At 41.3% G+C, this 12555-nt stretch overlaps 1 protein-coding gene and 1 long non-coding RNA gene across 7 annotated transcripts in view; one reads left to right on the top strand and one right to left on the bottom strand.

The window, feature by feature from the left end:
- Positions 1-12555, bottom strand: part of BICD1 (BICD cargo adaptor 1) — a 204353-nt gene that overhangs the window by 78153 nt on the left and 113645 nt on the right. For all 6 annotated transcript variants that reach the window (XM_001377041.3, XM_056797372.1, XM_007502544.3 and 3 more), the window contains exons 5-6: positions 4817-5911; positions 154-305 (exon numbers count right to left, since the gene is read on the bottom strand). In XM_001377041.3, the coding sequence (XP_001377078.1) occupies positions 154-305; positions 4817-5911 (1247 nt within the window). The remainder of the gene's footprint in view (positions 1-153; positions 306-4816; positions 5912-12555) is intronic.
- LOC103092780 (uncharacterized) lies at positions 302-11682 on the top strand. The gene is made up of 4 exons (XR_001624617.2): positions 302-1303; positions 5630-5801; positions 6509-6689; positions 7705-11682. It is a non-coding gene; the product is annotated as an uncharacterized LOC103092780 (long non-coding RNA).

Below are 12555 nucleotides of genomic sequence, written 5' to 3'. Positions count from 1 at the left end.
TAGAGGGCAAGCTCCTTGTGGGGAAGGACACATTTTGCTTTTTCTTTTGTGTCGCAATTGCTCTGTCAATACTGGTCTTGCACATGGTAAACCCTTAATGTTTGTTGATGGACCAAAACAGCTCTTTAGAATCCAGAACCCAGGCATCCTTACCTGGTTGCAAACATGGCCCGCAGGGATGAGAAAGTTGCTGCGTCTTCTTTCAAGGCCTTCAGTTCATTTCTAAGCTTTGTCATGGTCTCAGTCACCATCGTCTTTTCGTTTTCATATTTGTTCTTCAGATTAGCTAGCGCCACCTCAGCTGTCTGAAAGAAGGAAAATTGTACCGATCAGAAGCAGCTCAATTTCTTTCTTCCTTTTGGGCCATCTCCTGGCAGGCAGGCTGTTAACCTTTGCTTCCTCTACAGTGCTGGCTTTGTCATCAGCCACCTGGAACTTCATGAATGCCAGGCTCTCTCTTTGCTTTCATATTTGACAATTCAGAATTGCCTGAAGGCACGCTGCTCTGCTAGCTCGAGATACGTGTTAGATGAGTTTGGGCAACACGTTTCCTTTAAGGTCTAACTACACGGGGTGTCGAGATGCTTGGCTTGCGTGGTAGAAATAGCCTGGACTAGAAGTCGAGAAAGCAGCCCCACCAGTGATCATCTATGTGGCCTTTGATACGCCATTTAACTTTGGCGATCCTTGGCTTCCTCAATGAGAAAATGGAGACGTGGAACTAGAGGATTCTAGACTGACTCCGAACTTCTGATTCCTATCAGCATTTGAGGGGTCATAAGAAGCAAGCTCTACTGGTTTCAACCTGCTGCCTTCTGACCGAAGCTTGTATTTGGGGGTTTCAAAAGGGTTTTGAATAAAAAGGAGAAGTATTATCAAGAAACCAGGAAATTGGTATGTATGCTGGAAAGTGTTTAACAATTGGCTCTCCAGAAGAAGAAAAAAATATATTTAAAATTTTAATGTAGGGGGCAGCGAGGGGGCTCAGTTGATAGAGAGCCAAACCTAGGGATGGGAGGTTCTTGGTCTCAAATTTGACTCCAGAGGCTTCCTAGCTGGGTGGCCCAGGGCAAGTCACCTACCCTCCCCCATTGCCTAGCCTTTCTGCTCTTCTGCTTTGGAACCAATACACAGTACTGATTCTAAGAAAGAAGGTGAGGGTTAAAAAAAAATAAAGTGTAATCAGCATTCTTAACATTTTCTCTATCACTTTCTTATGTCTGTACCAGGGGGCAGCTAGTTATGACTTGAGGACCAAATCAAGCCTGTAGCTTTTGGACCTGGGAGCCAAGATTTTACATTTGTAAGTAAAATAAAACTTTAAAATATTTTTTAAAAACCGTTCTTAGCTCAAGACCCCTACAAAAACAAATGGAAACTGTATTTGGCGGGAGGAAGTTTGTCTAACCCTGGTCTGAACAATCAACAAAACAATAAATCAAGAGCTAATTCGCGATGTTGGCTGATTTCCAAGGTGTGACACTGGAAATCTAGTTATCGGCTGGTGTCAATGCACCATTGTGTCACCTCCAGTAAAGCTGTTTTTCAGTTTTTATGGATTAATGGGTGATCGTGGGCAATCGTTCATCTTGTCTTAATGCTCAGATTCTGGTACGGTTTATTTGTTGGGTTCTCTAAGGATGTATTGAAGTCCATATCGAAAGTATTCTAGCCTCCCAGTCGTGCCAATTTGTTGGCAGGTAGCACGTTTCCAGCATTGTAGTGAGGATTGAACACGTTCTACCATTTCCTTCTAGAGTCTCAATTCATCATTAAGTCCTTCACAATAACCCTTTCCTACGTTCTAGAGGAAATGACCTGATTTTGAAGTACATCAGAAACCCATTTCCATAAATCTGAATGACATTCATTTGACATTTATTTCTTATTTTAAATTTGTTTGCTTGTTACATTAAAATGCCCAGTTAATTCCTTCCTTCCCTTCCCCCATTAGAGAAGGCACAAAAAGATGTAGGTCTATTTCTCAGCTCTTTCTCTGGAGGTAGACTTGGAATATTACTGTTGTGTAAAAGGAATTTCTCCCGTCCATTATGTCACTTTGTTTTACATCATCCACCATCAACCTGGAAGTCCTTTACCATTGAGATGTGCGGGTATAGACAGGCCCTCAGTGAAAGGAAGTTGACACCAATGAGACAGGAAACTGATCCCACAGGCACTGCCCACCCTGGGTGGTGCCAGGCAAATTGAGGAACTATGATTGGTTCCTGAGATGATGTGGGAGAGCTAGTGGGTAGAGAAAACTGCTTGTACACGGAGACCAAGAGGCTGCTCTGGCTCATTGGTGCTCTTCTGACTGGAGATTGGAACCTGAGGGGACCCCTGTCAGGGGTGAGCTTCGTTCCATCAGAACGGCACATAGAGTGGTAGGCTAGGCAACTTTCCCTCTCTTTACTATCACTACTTTGTTTAAATTTAATTTAATTGTAACTATTACGCTGCACATAAAAAGTGACATTCTTTTTTAACGTCTTGTTGGCCAAGTCCAGGTGGATGTCAAACATGAGGGACCTTCCTATGCCGGTGCAGGACATTCACCATTTCATAGGTTCCTTCTGAATAAAGCACTTTCAGTTACATTCAATAGGGTGGACTTGTCATCATCCTTCACTATTTCTTGGACAAATGGTACCTACGAGGACGATCAGTTGTGAAAACTTGGCTCCTCTCAGCAAGGCAATGATGTGGGGCAATTTGCTATCTGCCTTCAGAGAAAGAACTGCTGGAGCCGTCTTTTATATCAGTGTATTTGTGGTTTTATTTGGGGGTTTGGGTTTTGTATGAGGGTGCTCTTACAGCCGTGATCAATATGGAGGTGGGTTTTGTATAATAATACAGGCATGTCCCAGATAAAATTGCTTCCCATCTCTGAGGAGGGGGAGGGACAGGAAGGAGGGAGGCCATTTGGATCTTATAATTTTGGAAAACAGATGATGAAAATTATTATTAGATGTAATTGGGGAAAAACGTCTTTGAATTAAAATAAAAAAGAAGTTCTTTGTACATGTTCCACAAGTATTATGTAGATTTGTGACCTGTTCATCCTGCATTCTAAGACTATCTTTCACTTCTCTTCCAGCTCTGGGATAACGAGGTATTCATGTTTCCGCAGCTACCGTAAGGTGCCACATCCTGTCTTTCATTTATATTTTATGAATTTTTGTTATGACCAAAAACCATATGGTTCATTTTATAGTTCTAGAAGGATGGCATTTTAGCCGTGTTCATTGCTTTAAGTGTATTCTTTGTTTTCAGCTTCGATTTCAGGATGCAAACCTCAACATATTCAATCACAGTTTCAATGTCTTTTCCCTGGGGAGGACCAGGAACTGTCTAGTATTGATTGCCTTCATCCTTGGGCTCAATGTGACCAGCAAATTCCAACTCCAAAGCTTCAGTCTTTACTTTAGGGTACACTGATTGTACATTTCCCGAATCTCAATGATTTTCCTTGAATCATTGGAGAAGGGGCCCATGACATAATGTGGGCCTTTTTTGATGGAGCTCTACGGTGTAATTCCGTCCATGTACATCAGGAGATGAACAATAGGGTGGTAGTGACTCCCTCTTTAACTTGGCACCATACTCAGTTCTATTTGGTAATCATGAGAGTGGCTCGAAAGCGAGGCAGAGCAGTGATTGACTTTGCATTTTGTCCCAGAAAAATGCCATGCTTTCTATTAATGGTGCACAGCCTATTATTAGATTGGCGTCAAAGAGAGAGGAGTTTTCCATATGGATGTCTATTCAGACATCCGCATTAGAGAGAGATTTCTTTTGCATAGTTCCAGGATGTAAGTATGGAACTGAGTACTGCAACTAATCAATAAAGGTGGCACAGCTATTATGGCCCCTTGGGGCGGCATGTTCAGCAATGGCTGAGATGCTGAGAGAACACTCCCCCGACCTCACCCCACCCCTGGGACTTCTTTGCCCCACCCTGTTTAGTTTTCAGCCAATAGACTATTTTCTTGTATTTATAGATTTTTTTTCCGGTGAGATAAATAGAAATGCTTTATACAAAACATACCCACAGTCGGAGTATATTTGGAGAGGTCGGTCACTAATTTGTGCAGAGAAGGCAGAGAGCGCCTTTGTGCTGATTGACTTCACAATAGGCCTGGCTGCCTTTAAACTGAGACTATGTGAAACTATAAACTTAAACTGAGACTATAGGAAACTACGTCAATAATATTAACTGATCACTTACTACAGCAAGATACTAGAAAGAATAAAACGATGTTGAAAAGTCCTAATATTGGAAGAGAGATGGCGTCATCGCGATTCCCTCTATGCCATCTATTCCATGGTAGCTACAGAGTTTCAGCATTCTTGGGGTGTCGGAGCATGTTAACCCTTTCCCCCTCCTCAGTAAAACACAGTGGCCAGACATAGGCTCCTTTTCCTGGCAGTAAAAGCTCTTCCTCATCTAACCCCATCTGACTTTTGCAGCCTTCTTGTCCTTTCCTGTCCCACATGGCCTCTGTGTTCCAATCAGCTTAGCCTAATGTTCCTTACATGGGGCTTTATCTCCTGGGTCCATGACTCTGCACCGGCTGCCATCTTGCCTCAGTGCTTTCCCTTCTCACCTCTACTTTGGCTTCCTTCAAGGCTCCGCTCAGATCCCAACTCTTGCAGGTTGAGTTCCTCCTGGATAGCATCTAGCTGGCGGGTCCCCCCCCCCCCCATATATGTCCTCTCTCCCACTAGCTCTCGGGGGGCAGGGGCTCTTGGTGCTTTGTGTTCCCCTGGCTCAGCACACCTCCTATTACCTCCCAGACGTCTGAACTCGTACCTGCTTGTTGGCTTTCAGCACTGCCCTCAGAGTGGCAATCTGCTCCCGTTTTGTACTCAGCAGGGACTTTAATTTTAGAATCTCTTCCATTAAGGCTTCCTTGTCTTTGTCTATCATGGGTGCCAGCTCGCGCGCAGCTGCCCGTTGGCGCGACAGCTGTAACGACCGGTCCACAGCTTTCTGAAGATGCTTGATTTGGTCCCTAATGATGGCATTCAGGTTGTAGATATTCATGGGCTCTTTTCGAATATCGCTGGTGTCTGACACTGGCGATGAAGGAGGGGCAGTAATGACCGGAGAGATGGTCGGCGTCTTGGTTGGGCTTTGTTCTTTGCCCGCCTCCGGGCTTTCCTTCGAAGCGGTTTCGGGTTGGGCCCTCGTTTCCACCGATGACACCACACTCCTCCGGGTGAGGCGGGGGGACAGAAGTCCTCTGGGATCGTCGGGTCCTTTCAGGCTTCCGCTGCGGGTGACCCGGCTTTGCCTGTAATAGTCCAACATGACCCTGTTGGGAGTCTCGTTATTGCACAGACACACGTGGTGGTAGAGTTGAGCTAACTCTTCGCTGAAGGTCACCAGCTCATCTTGGGCTGTGTTCAGGGTATTGTGGTTCTCATTGGCGATGCTTGTCATCTTCTGCAGCTCCTTCTCGATGTGGACCATTTTCTCGCCACTTTCCTTGGAAGTCTTCTCTAGGTTGGTGACCTGCTCGTCGTACATTTGGATCCTGCTCTCGTACTTGGCCTTCTCTTCGGTGTAGTTTTCTACAGACTTATTGTATTTCTCTTTCAAGGCCTTAATTTCCGCTTTCAGGTCGATCACCTCCGTCACAGCCACCTTATATTTGCATTCGAGGATCTCTAAGCCGTTGATGTCCACTTCGTAGTCGTGAGCTTCCTCGCCCGAGTCCCTGCCCTTCTCGCAGTCCAGCTCTGCCTTCAGCTCCTTGTTGCTCTGCAAGCCCCTCATGGCATTGACGTGCTCGGTGAGTTTATGGACCCGCTCGTGTTGCTCTGTCAGTGCCCCCTTGGTATGTTCCAACTGCGTTTGGGACTCTTGGAGATTGGCCAGAAGAATGGCTTTTTCCCGTTCTACCTGCAATGGCAAAAGAACATCTATGAATGGTTTAAATGAAAACCCTAAGGCATGGATTTTATACATGCTAAGCATGCATAGGTCCCCCCAACAAAAGAACAGCAAGGAATAGGCTGCAATATTAAAACTTAAGTCAGCATTTCTGCCCAGCCTTGTAACACCAATTTAAATCCTTCCTGCACTGGCATGAACAGTGGTACAGGATTATGCCGTACGCATCATGCATTCAGAATTGTATATATCACAAGGACTTTAGGTCCATAAGATGGCAAAGCCATTTAGCCAATCTAATTGATTTTTAAATTGGGGGGTGGCGGCACCCTGTTCAATGAATTACATTACAAATCAAATATGATTCGGCTAGATAGGAGAGGCAATCAAGTGTGGTAGACAAGGTATCAAAAGGCCAGAAACAATGGGGTTAAATCTCGACTTTGTTGCCTTCTACCATATGTGACCGTGTGTAGGCATTTTTGCTTTTTTGAACCTCTATTACGTTGGACGAGATCAGAGTAAAGCTTTGTTCTAGCTCTACAAGTACGATCCCATGAATGATATTTGCTTTTTAAAAATGTGTCACATCCATTTTTTGGGGAGGCTTGTAGGAACTGATACAGAGTACAGTGAAGAGAACCCAGAGGGGAAATTTTACAGTAAAACTTCCAACAAATCAGAGCAACAACTTGCAAAGACTTCAGAACTTGTGTTCAGTGCAAAGATCAAACCATGATTACAGAAGATCAGTGATGATGCTGACTGCTCATCTCCTGCCTACGAGGTATGACGCCTTCAGGGTGAATGATGAAACCCAAATTTGGGGACATGATCAATTTGGGGAAGTCGTTTTGCTTGACGATATATTTTTGTTACAAGGCTTTTGTTTTCCTGTGCTTTTTTTCCCTAAAGAGGTAAAGAGGGAGTGGAGAAGAAAGAATGGCTACTGAGAGATTTCAAAAGAAAGAAAGAAGGAAAGGAAGGAAGGAAGGAAGGAAGGAAGGAAGGAAGGAAGGAAGGAAGGAAGGAAGGAAGGAAGGAAGGAAGGAAGGAAGGAAGGAAGGAAGGAAGGAAGGAAGGAAGGAAGGAAGGAAGGAAGGAAGGAAGGAAGGAAGGAAGGAAGGAAGGAAGGAAGGAAGGAAGGAAGGAAATAAAGAAGAGAGGGTCACGGAAACATTTGTTTTAAATATATGGAAGAAAATAGAGGGAAATACAGACAAGCGGGATGGCTTTGAAAGTTATGTGCTGAATTATTATATGCTTAAGAGGAAAAGCAAACTGTACATAATGGTAATTTGGGACTGGGGTACAGTTAACTATTTCAAATTTACTTAGTCCACAGAAATGCTCATTTGGGGATTATTGTTAAGCCCTATATTAAAAAGACAAAAACAACCCCCCCAAAAAAAACCTTTCTGCTGACTTCAACTTGAGCATTACTGAGACTTGCAAATTATCCTGACCTAAATTAGCTTTTAATTTAGAAAAAAACAAAACAAAACAAAACCAGGACTAAAATAAGTATTTATCAGTATTTTTCCCTTATAGGACATTAAAGTTTTAGGTCTCTAAAGCAATGTCAAATAAATTAAATATTATCATAAAATACATTTAATTAAGAGTTTAATTTTTATGTAGCAGATTGAGGTGAGCCATAGGAACCGGGGTTGCATTTAGATAGATATGATCTAGAATGACCCATTCCAAATCTCCAAGAAAGAGTGCAATTTTTGCCTTTGTGGAGAACAGAGAATAACTGGGAGGGGATAATCACTCCCTCTTTCTGATTTTCTTTTCAGTTTTCAGGTCCAGATTCCTCTCCTCCAGCCTCTTCCCTCACCCACTGAGAAGTAAAACAATGCCATACCCTTTATACATATAAAGTCGTGCAAACCACATTTCCATATTAGCAATATGGCCAAAAAGGCAAGAAAAATAAAATTAAAAAATTTCTTCACTCTCCACTCAGAGTTCGTCAGTCCTCTCCCTGTAGGAGGATGTAATCTTGTATCATGAATTTTTTGGAATTCTTAGACCATTTTATTGACCAGATCAGCTAAATCATCCACATCTGAATATTACTACAACAGCGCTGATTCTCCTAGTTCTGCTCATTTCACTTTGCCTCAGTTCACACAAGTCTTCCCAAGTCTTTCTAAAACCAGCTCCTTCGTCACTTCTTACACACAATGGTTTTCCATTCCAACCTCAACGATTCCTCAGGTCATGGGCATTCCCTCAGTTTCTGATTCTTTGTCACCACAAAAGAACTGCTCTGAACCTATGCATCCTCCCCCCACGCCGTTGGTCCCTTCGGGCTACAAACCTGGTAGGGGCATTGTTGAGTCAAAGTGTATGCGTGTCTGGATAGCCCTTTGGACAAAGTTCCAAATTATTCCCTGGAATGGTTGGACCGATATACACCTTCACCAACAGTGCATTTTTGCCATATTCCCTCCAGCACTTAGCATTTTCTTTTTCTGCCTCTCCTATTTTTGAGTGGGTTATTGGGATATACATGTCTATCACAACGTAAGTAGTGTAGTAAAATACTCTCAGGAAGTCCCGGATAAGGGCGGTTTCCCCGGCGCTCAAGTCCCTTCCGGACCGGGAAGGTTAATTTAAGTTTGTTCAGCTTAGCTCTCCTTCCACCAAAACCTTAGTGAGCAAAAAACAAAGATGAATAAATAACGAGCAAACTTTGACCAAAGAAATCGGCAAACCGGTACTGGAGGAAAATAGATGGATCTGTTTAGGCGAAAGACACACAAGAGTCAGACAGAGGTTTTGTGACTTGGGAGAAAGATACAAGCTCAGCTCAGTCTCAGCAACTCTGGAATTCAGACAGAGGGCACCAAGGGACCGGTGCTGCTTTGACGGAATATGCCTGCCGCTCTGGGGAGGCCGGACTTGATTCTCATCCCCAAAGTCCTCTCTACTTTTTCACTCTCACCGCTCCTCTTTTCTTTCTCGACACTCTGAAATATCCTTAGCTTCCCCCCCCCCCCAATTTTTTACCAATCAAGAACACATCAGCAGAGGGCTCTATGGGATCTTCCCAACTCACTTGCATGGAGCAGAATACTTAGAATAAGTTAATGTTTGAACCAGAAAGGACCTTAGAAACGAAGACACAATCGTAAATAAATTTGTCGTTCAGTATTTTAAATCCTGATGAAATTTAATTTTCTACAATATCAATGATTAAATGGCATCTAACAGACTTTTATTATGAAAGGTGATTATATAAGCAATAGTTAAAGAGTTGTTAAAATCCATTCTTAAAAATGCAAAACAAACCAAAAAATCTCTCTAGAAAAACATTCCCCCATTAGAAAACTCTTGTCACTTTCAGCATATGTACGTCATGTAGTGAGACTAGAAAATTGTGATGAGGTTTTTAGGTAAAAAATACACCAAAAGCATACTTCTTGTCATATATCTGTTTTTTGTTTTTTTTTAACTGCTCACCTTCCATTTTGGAGTCAATACGGTGTATTGGCTCCAAGGCAGAACAGTGGGAAGTGACTTGCCCAGGGTCACACAGCTGGGAAGTGTCTGAGGCCAGATTTGAACCTAGAACTTCCCACCTCTAGGCCTGACACTGCTGTCCCTTGTCATGTATCTTTTAAAATGATGATTCAGTATTCTCTCTCTGAAACAAAAAAATCATCAAAACAACTCCAAGCCCTGGCAGAATCACAGGACTAGAAGGATTTCAGTGGCCATAAAAGGAAAGGAAACTTTACTATAACATGTTGGCTACACGCCTGTCCAGCCTCTACTAGAAGGTCTCTAAGAAGATAAAACCTGTAATGTCTCAAGGCAAATCATTCCACTTTTGGACAGCTCTAATTATCAGGAAGTTTTTCTCAACAGCAAACCTCAATTTTCCTCTTTGTACCTTTGCTCTTGGTTCTGGCCTCTGGGATCAAATGGAACAAGTGTAGTCCCTCTTTCACACGATGACAGTCGTATAATCGAAGACAGCGATTTTATCCTCCTCGTCTCCGGGCTATTCAAGCCGTCATGGTAGTTCATGGACTCAAAGCCTTTCATGATCCTGGCTGTTTTTCTCTCGACATTCTCCTTCTTCTCTGCGTCATCGTGGAATGGTCATGCTCGGAAGTGAAGAATGGACGCTGTCTGAGAGTGGACGCTCACACCACTGTCTCTTTCATCTCAGAGGCTACGTTCCTCTTCAAGCAGCCCAAGACGACCGATTAGCTGTTTTAGCTACCTCATCGCACTGCTGATTCAGTGAGATTCCCAAAACTCTCAGCACTTTTTCAGAACGAATGCTAGCGAAATAGGCCTCTCTGCTCCGTCCTCCCTCCCCCCCTACATGCACATTTCCAAAATCACACATATCGTTCACTTTGGGGATTTTGGAGCTCCAAATTGTCTCCCTCCCTCCTCTATGGCCTCCCTGAGATGGCGAGCAATTTCATATGGGCTCTACGTGTGCAATCACGTAAACCACTCCATATTAGTCATGTTGTGAAATAAAACAGCCCCCACACACACACTCACACTCACTAAAGACAGTGAAAATAGCAGGCTTTGCTCCGCATTCCGACGCCAGCAGTTCTTTCTTGGGAGTGGATTGCATTTTTCATCAGGAGATGTTAGACATGTCTTGGATCATTGTATTGCTGGGAATTGCCAAGTCATTCACAGTTGATCACTGTACAATATTGCTGTTGGAGAACAACTTGGAACTATGTCCAAAGGGCCATAAAGTTGTGCGTATTTTGTAACTGTGTTCATATAGTTCTTGGTTCTGCCTTGGCAGGTTTGCTTTGGCAGGTAGACTCCAACTGTTTTACTTTGTCTGCAGTTATTTTATTTTATTTTTAAACCTATGGTTTTTGTTTTATTTTGTTTTTTGTCCTAGTAACAATTCTAAGACAGAAAGGCAAGGGCTAGGCAAATAAGGGTAAGTGACTTGCCCAGGGTCACACAGCTAGGCCGTTTCTGAGGTTAGATTTTAACCTAGGTTTTACTGACTTCAGGCCTGGCACTCTGTCCATCAAACCACCAACTGTCCCTTCAGTTATTTTACATTGAATATTTCTTGTTATCACTTGCTGTTGGACGTTGATGGTAATATATAGAAATGATGAATTATGTGAGTTTATTTTATATTCTGCAACTTTCCTAAAATTGTTAATTATTTCAACTATTTTTTTAGTTGGTTCTCTGTCAGTTTTATTACTGATATGATCAGTTGTGCTGATGGTTTCTCTAATACTGAACCAGCCTGGTGTGAATCCCATCTGGTCATAATGTATGATCATTGAAATATATTGCTGTGACCTCCTTGCCAGTATTCTATTTAAAAATTTTGCATCAACATTCATTATGAAGATTGCTTTATAGTTTTCTTTCTCTGTTTTCGTTCTTCCTGGTTGAGATATTAGTGCCATATTTTCATTGAAAAAGGAATTTGTTAGGATTTCTTCTTTGCCTTTTTACCAAGTAGTTTATTGGAATTGTTTGTAATTTAAATATGTGATAGAATTTCATTTGTGAATCCATTTAGTCTTGGAGATTTTTCCTTAGGAAAATCATTAATGGCTTTTTCAATTTCTTTTTCTAAGACAGGGATATTTAAATATTCTATATCTTCTTCCATTAATCTGAACAATTTATGTTTTTGAAAGTATCTATTTCACTTAAAATTTCAGATTTACTGCCATACAATTGGGCAAAATAACTACTAATAAGTTGCTTTAATTTCCAATGGTGGTGAATTCATCCTTTTCATTTTTGATATTGACAATTTGGTTTCATTCTTTCTTTTTTTTAAAATAAAATAAACCAATGGTTTGTCCATTTTAGTAGTTTTACAAAATTAAACTAAGTCCTAATTTTACTTATTATTCAATGGCTTTTTTATTTTTTATTTTGTTAATCTCATCTTTGATTTTTCAGGATGTCCAATTTGGCATTTATAGATTTTTTCATTTGTTCTTTTCCCAGTTTTTTAGTTGCATACCCAATTTGTTTATCTGTTCTTTCTATATTTTAATTATGTAAGCATTTAGAGAGATAAATTTTCTCTTAAGTACTGCTTTGTTTGTATCTCATAAACTTTAGTATGTTGTCTTACTGCTGTCATTTAATGAAACTATTGATGGCTTCCATGATTTCTTCTCTTACTCTTTATAATTAGATCATATAGTTTCCAATTAATTATTATTCTATCTTCTGATGGTTTTTATGCCCTCATACATGGTCAATTATTACAAAGGTGCTATGTACCACTGAGAAAAAGGTAAATTCCTTTCTATTCATATTGAGTTTTTTCCAGAGGTCTAACATTTTCTAAAACTTTATTCACCTCCTTAACTTCTCTCATTTATTTTTGGTTTAGATTTATCCAGTTCTGAGAAGGAAAAGTTGATATCTCCTACTAGTATAGTTTTACTGTCTTTTTCCTTCTATAACTCATTTAACTTCCTTTAAAATTTGGATATGATTAGGATTGCTATTACTTCATTATCTATGGTACTTTTTAGCAAAATGTAGTTATCTTGCTTGCCTCATTTAATTAGAGATTTTTTTTTTTACTTTTGCTTTGTCTGAGATCATGACTGTTACCCCTGCTTTTTTACCTCAGCTGAACCAGAATATAGATTCTGCTT

The sequence above is a fragment of the Monodelphis domestica genome, chromosome 5 (genome assembly GCF_027887165.1).
Source record: "Monodelphis domestica isolate mMonDom1 chromosome 5, mMonDom1.pri, whole genome shotgun sequence".
NCBI lineage: Eukaryota > Metazoa > Chordata > Mammalia > Didelphimorphia > Didelphidae > Monodelphis > Monodelphis domestica.
This window is presented reverse-complemented; position numbering and strand designations above follow the sequence as displayed.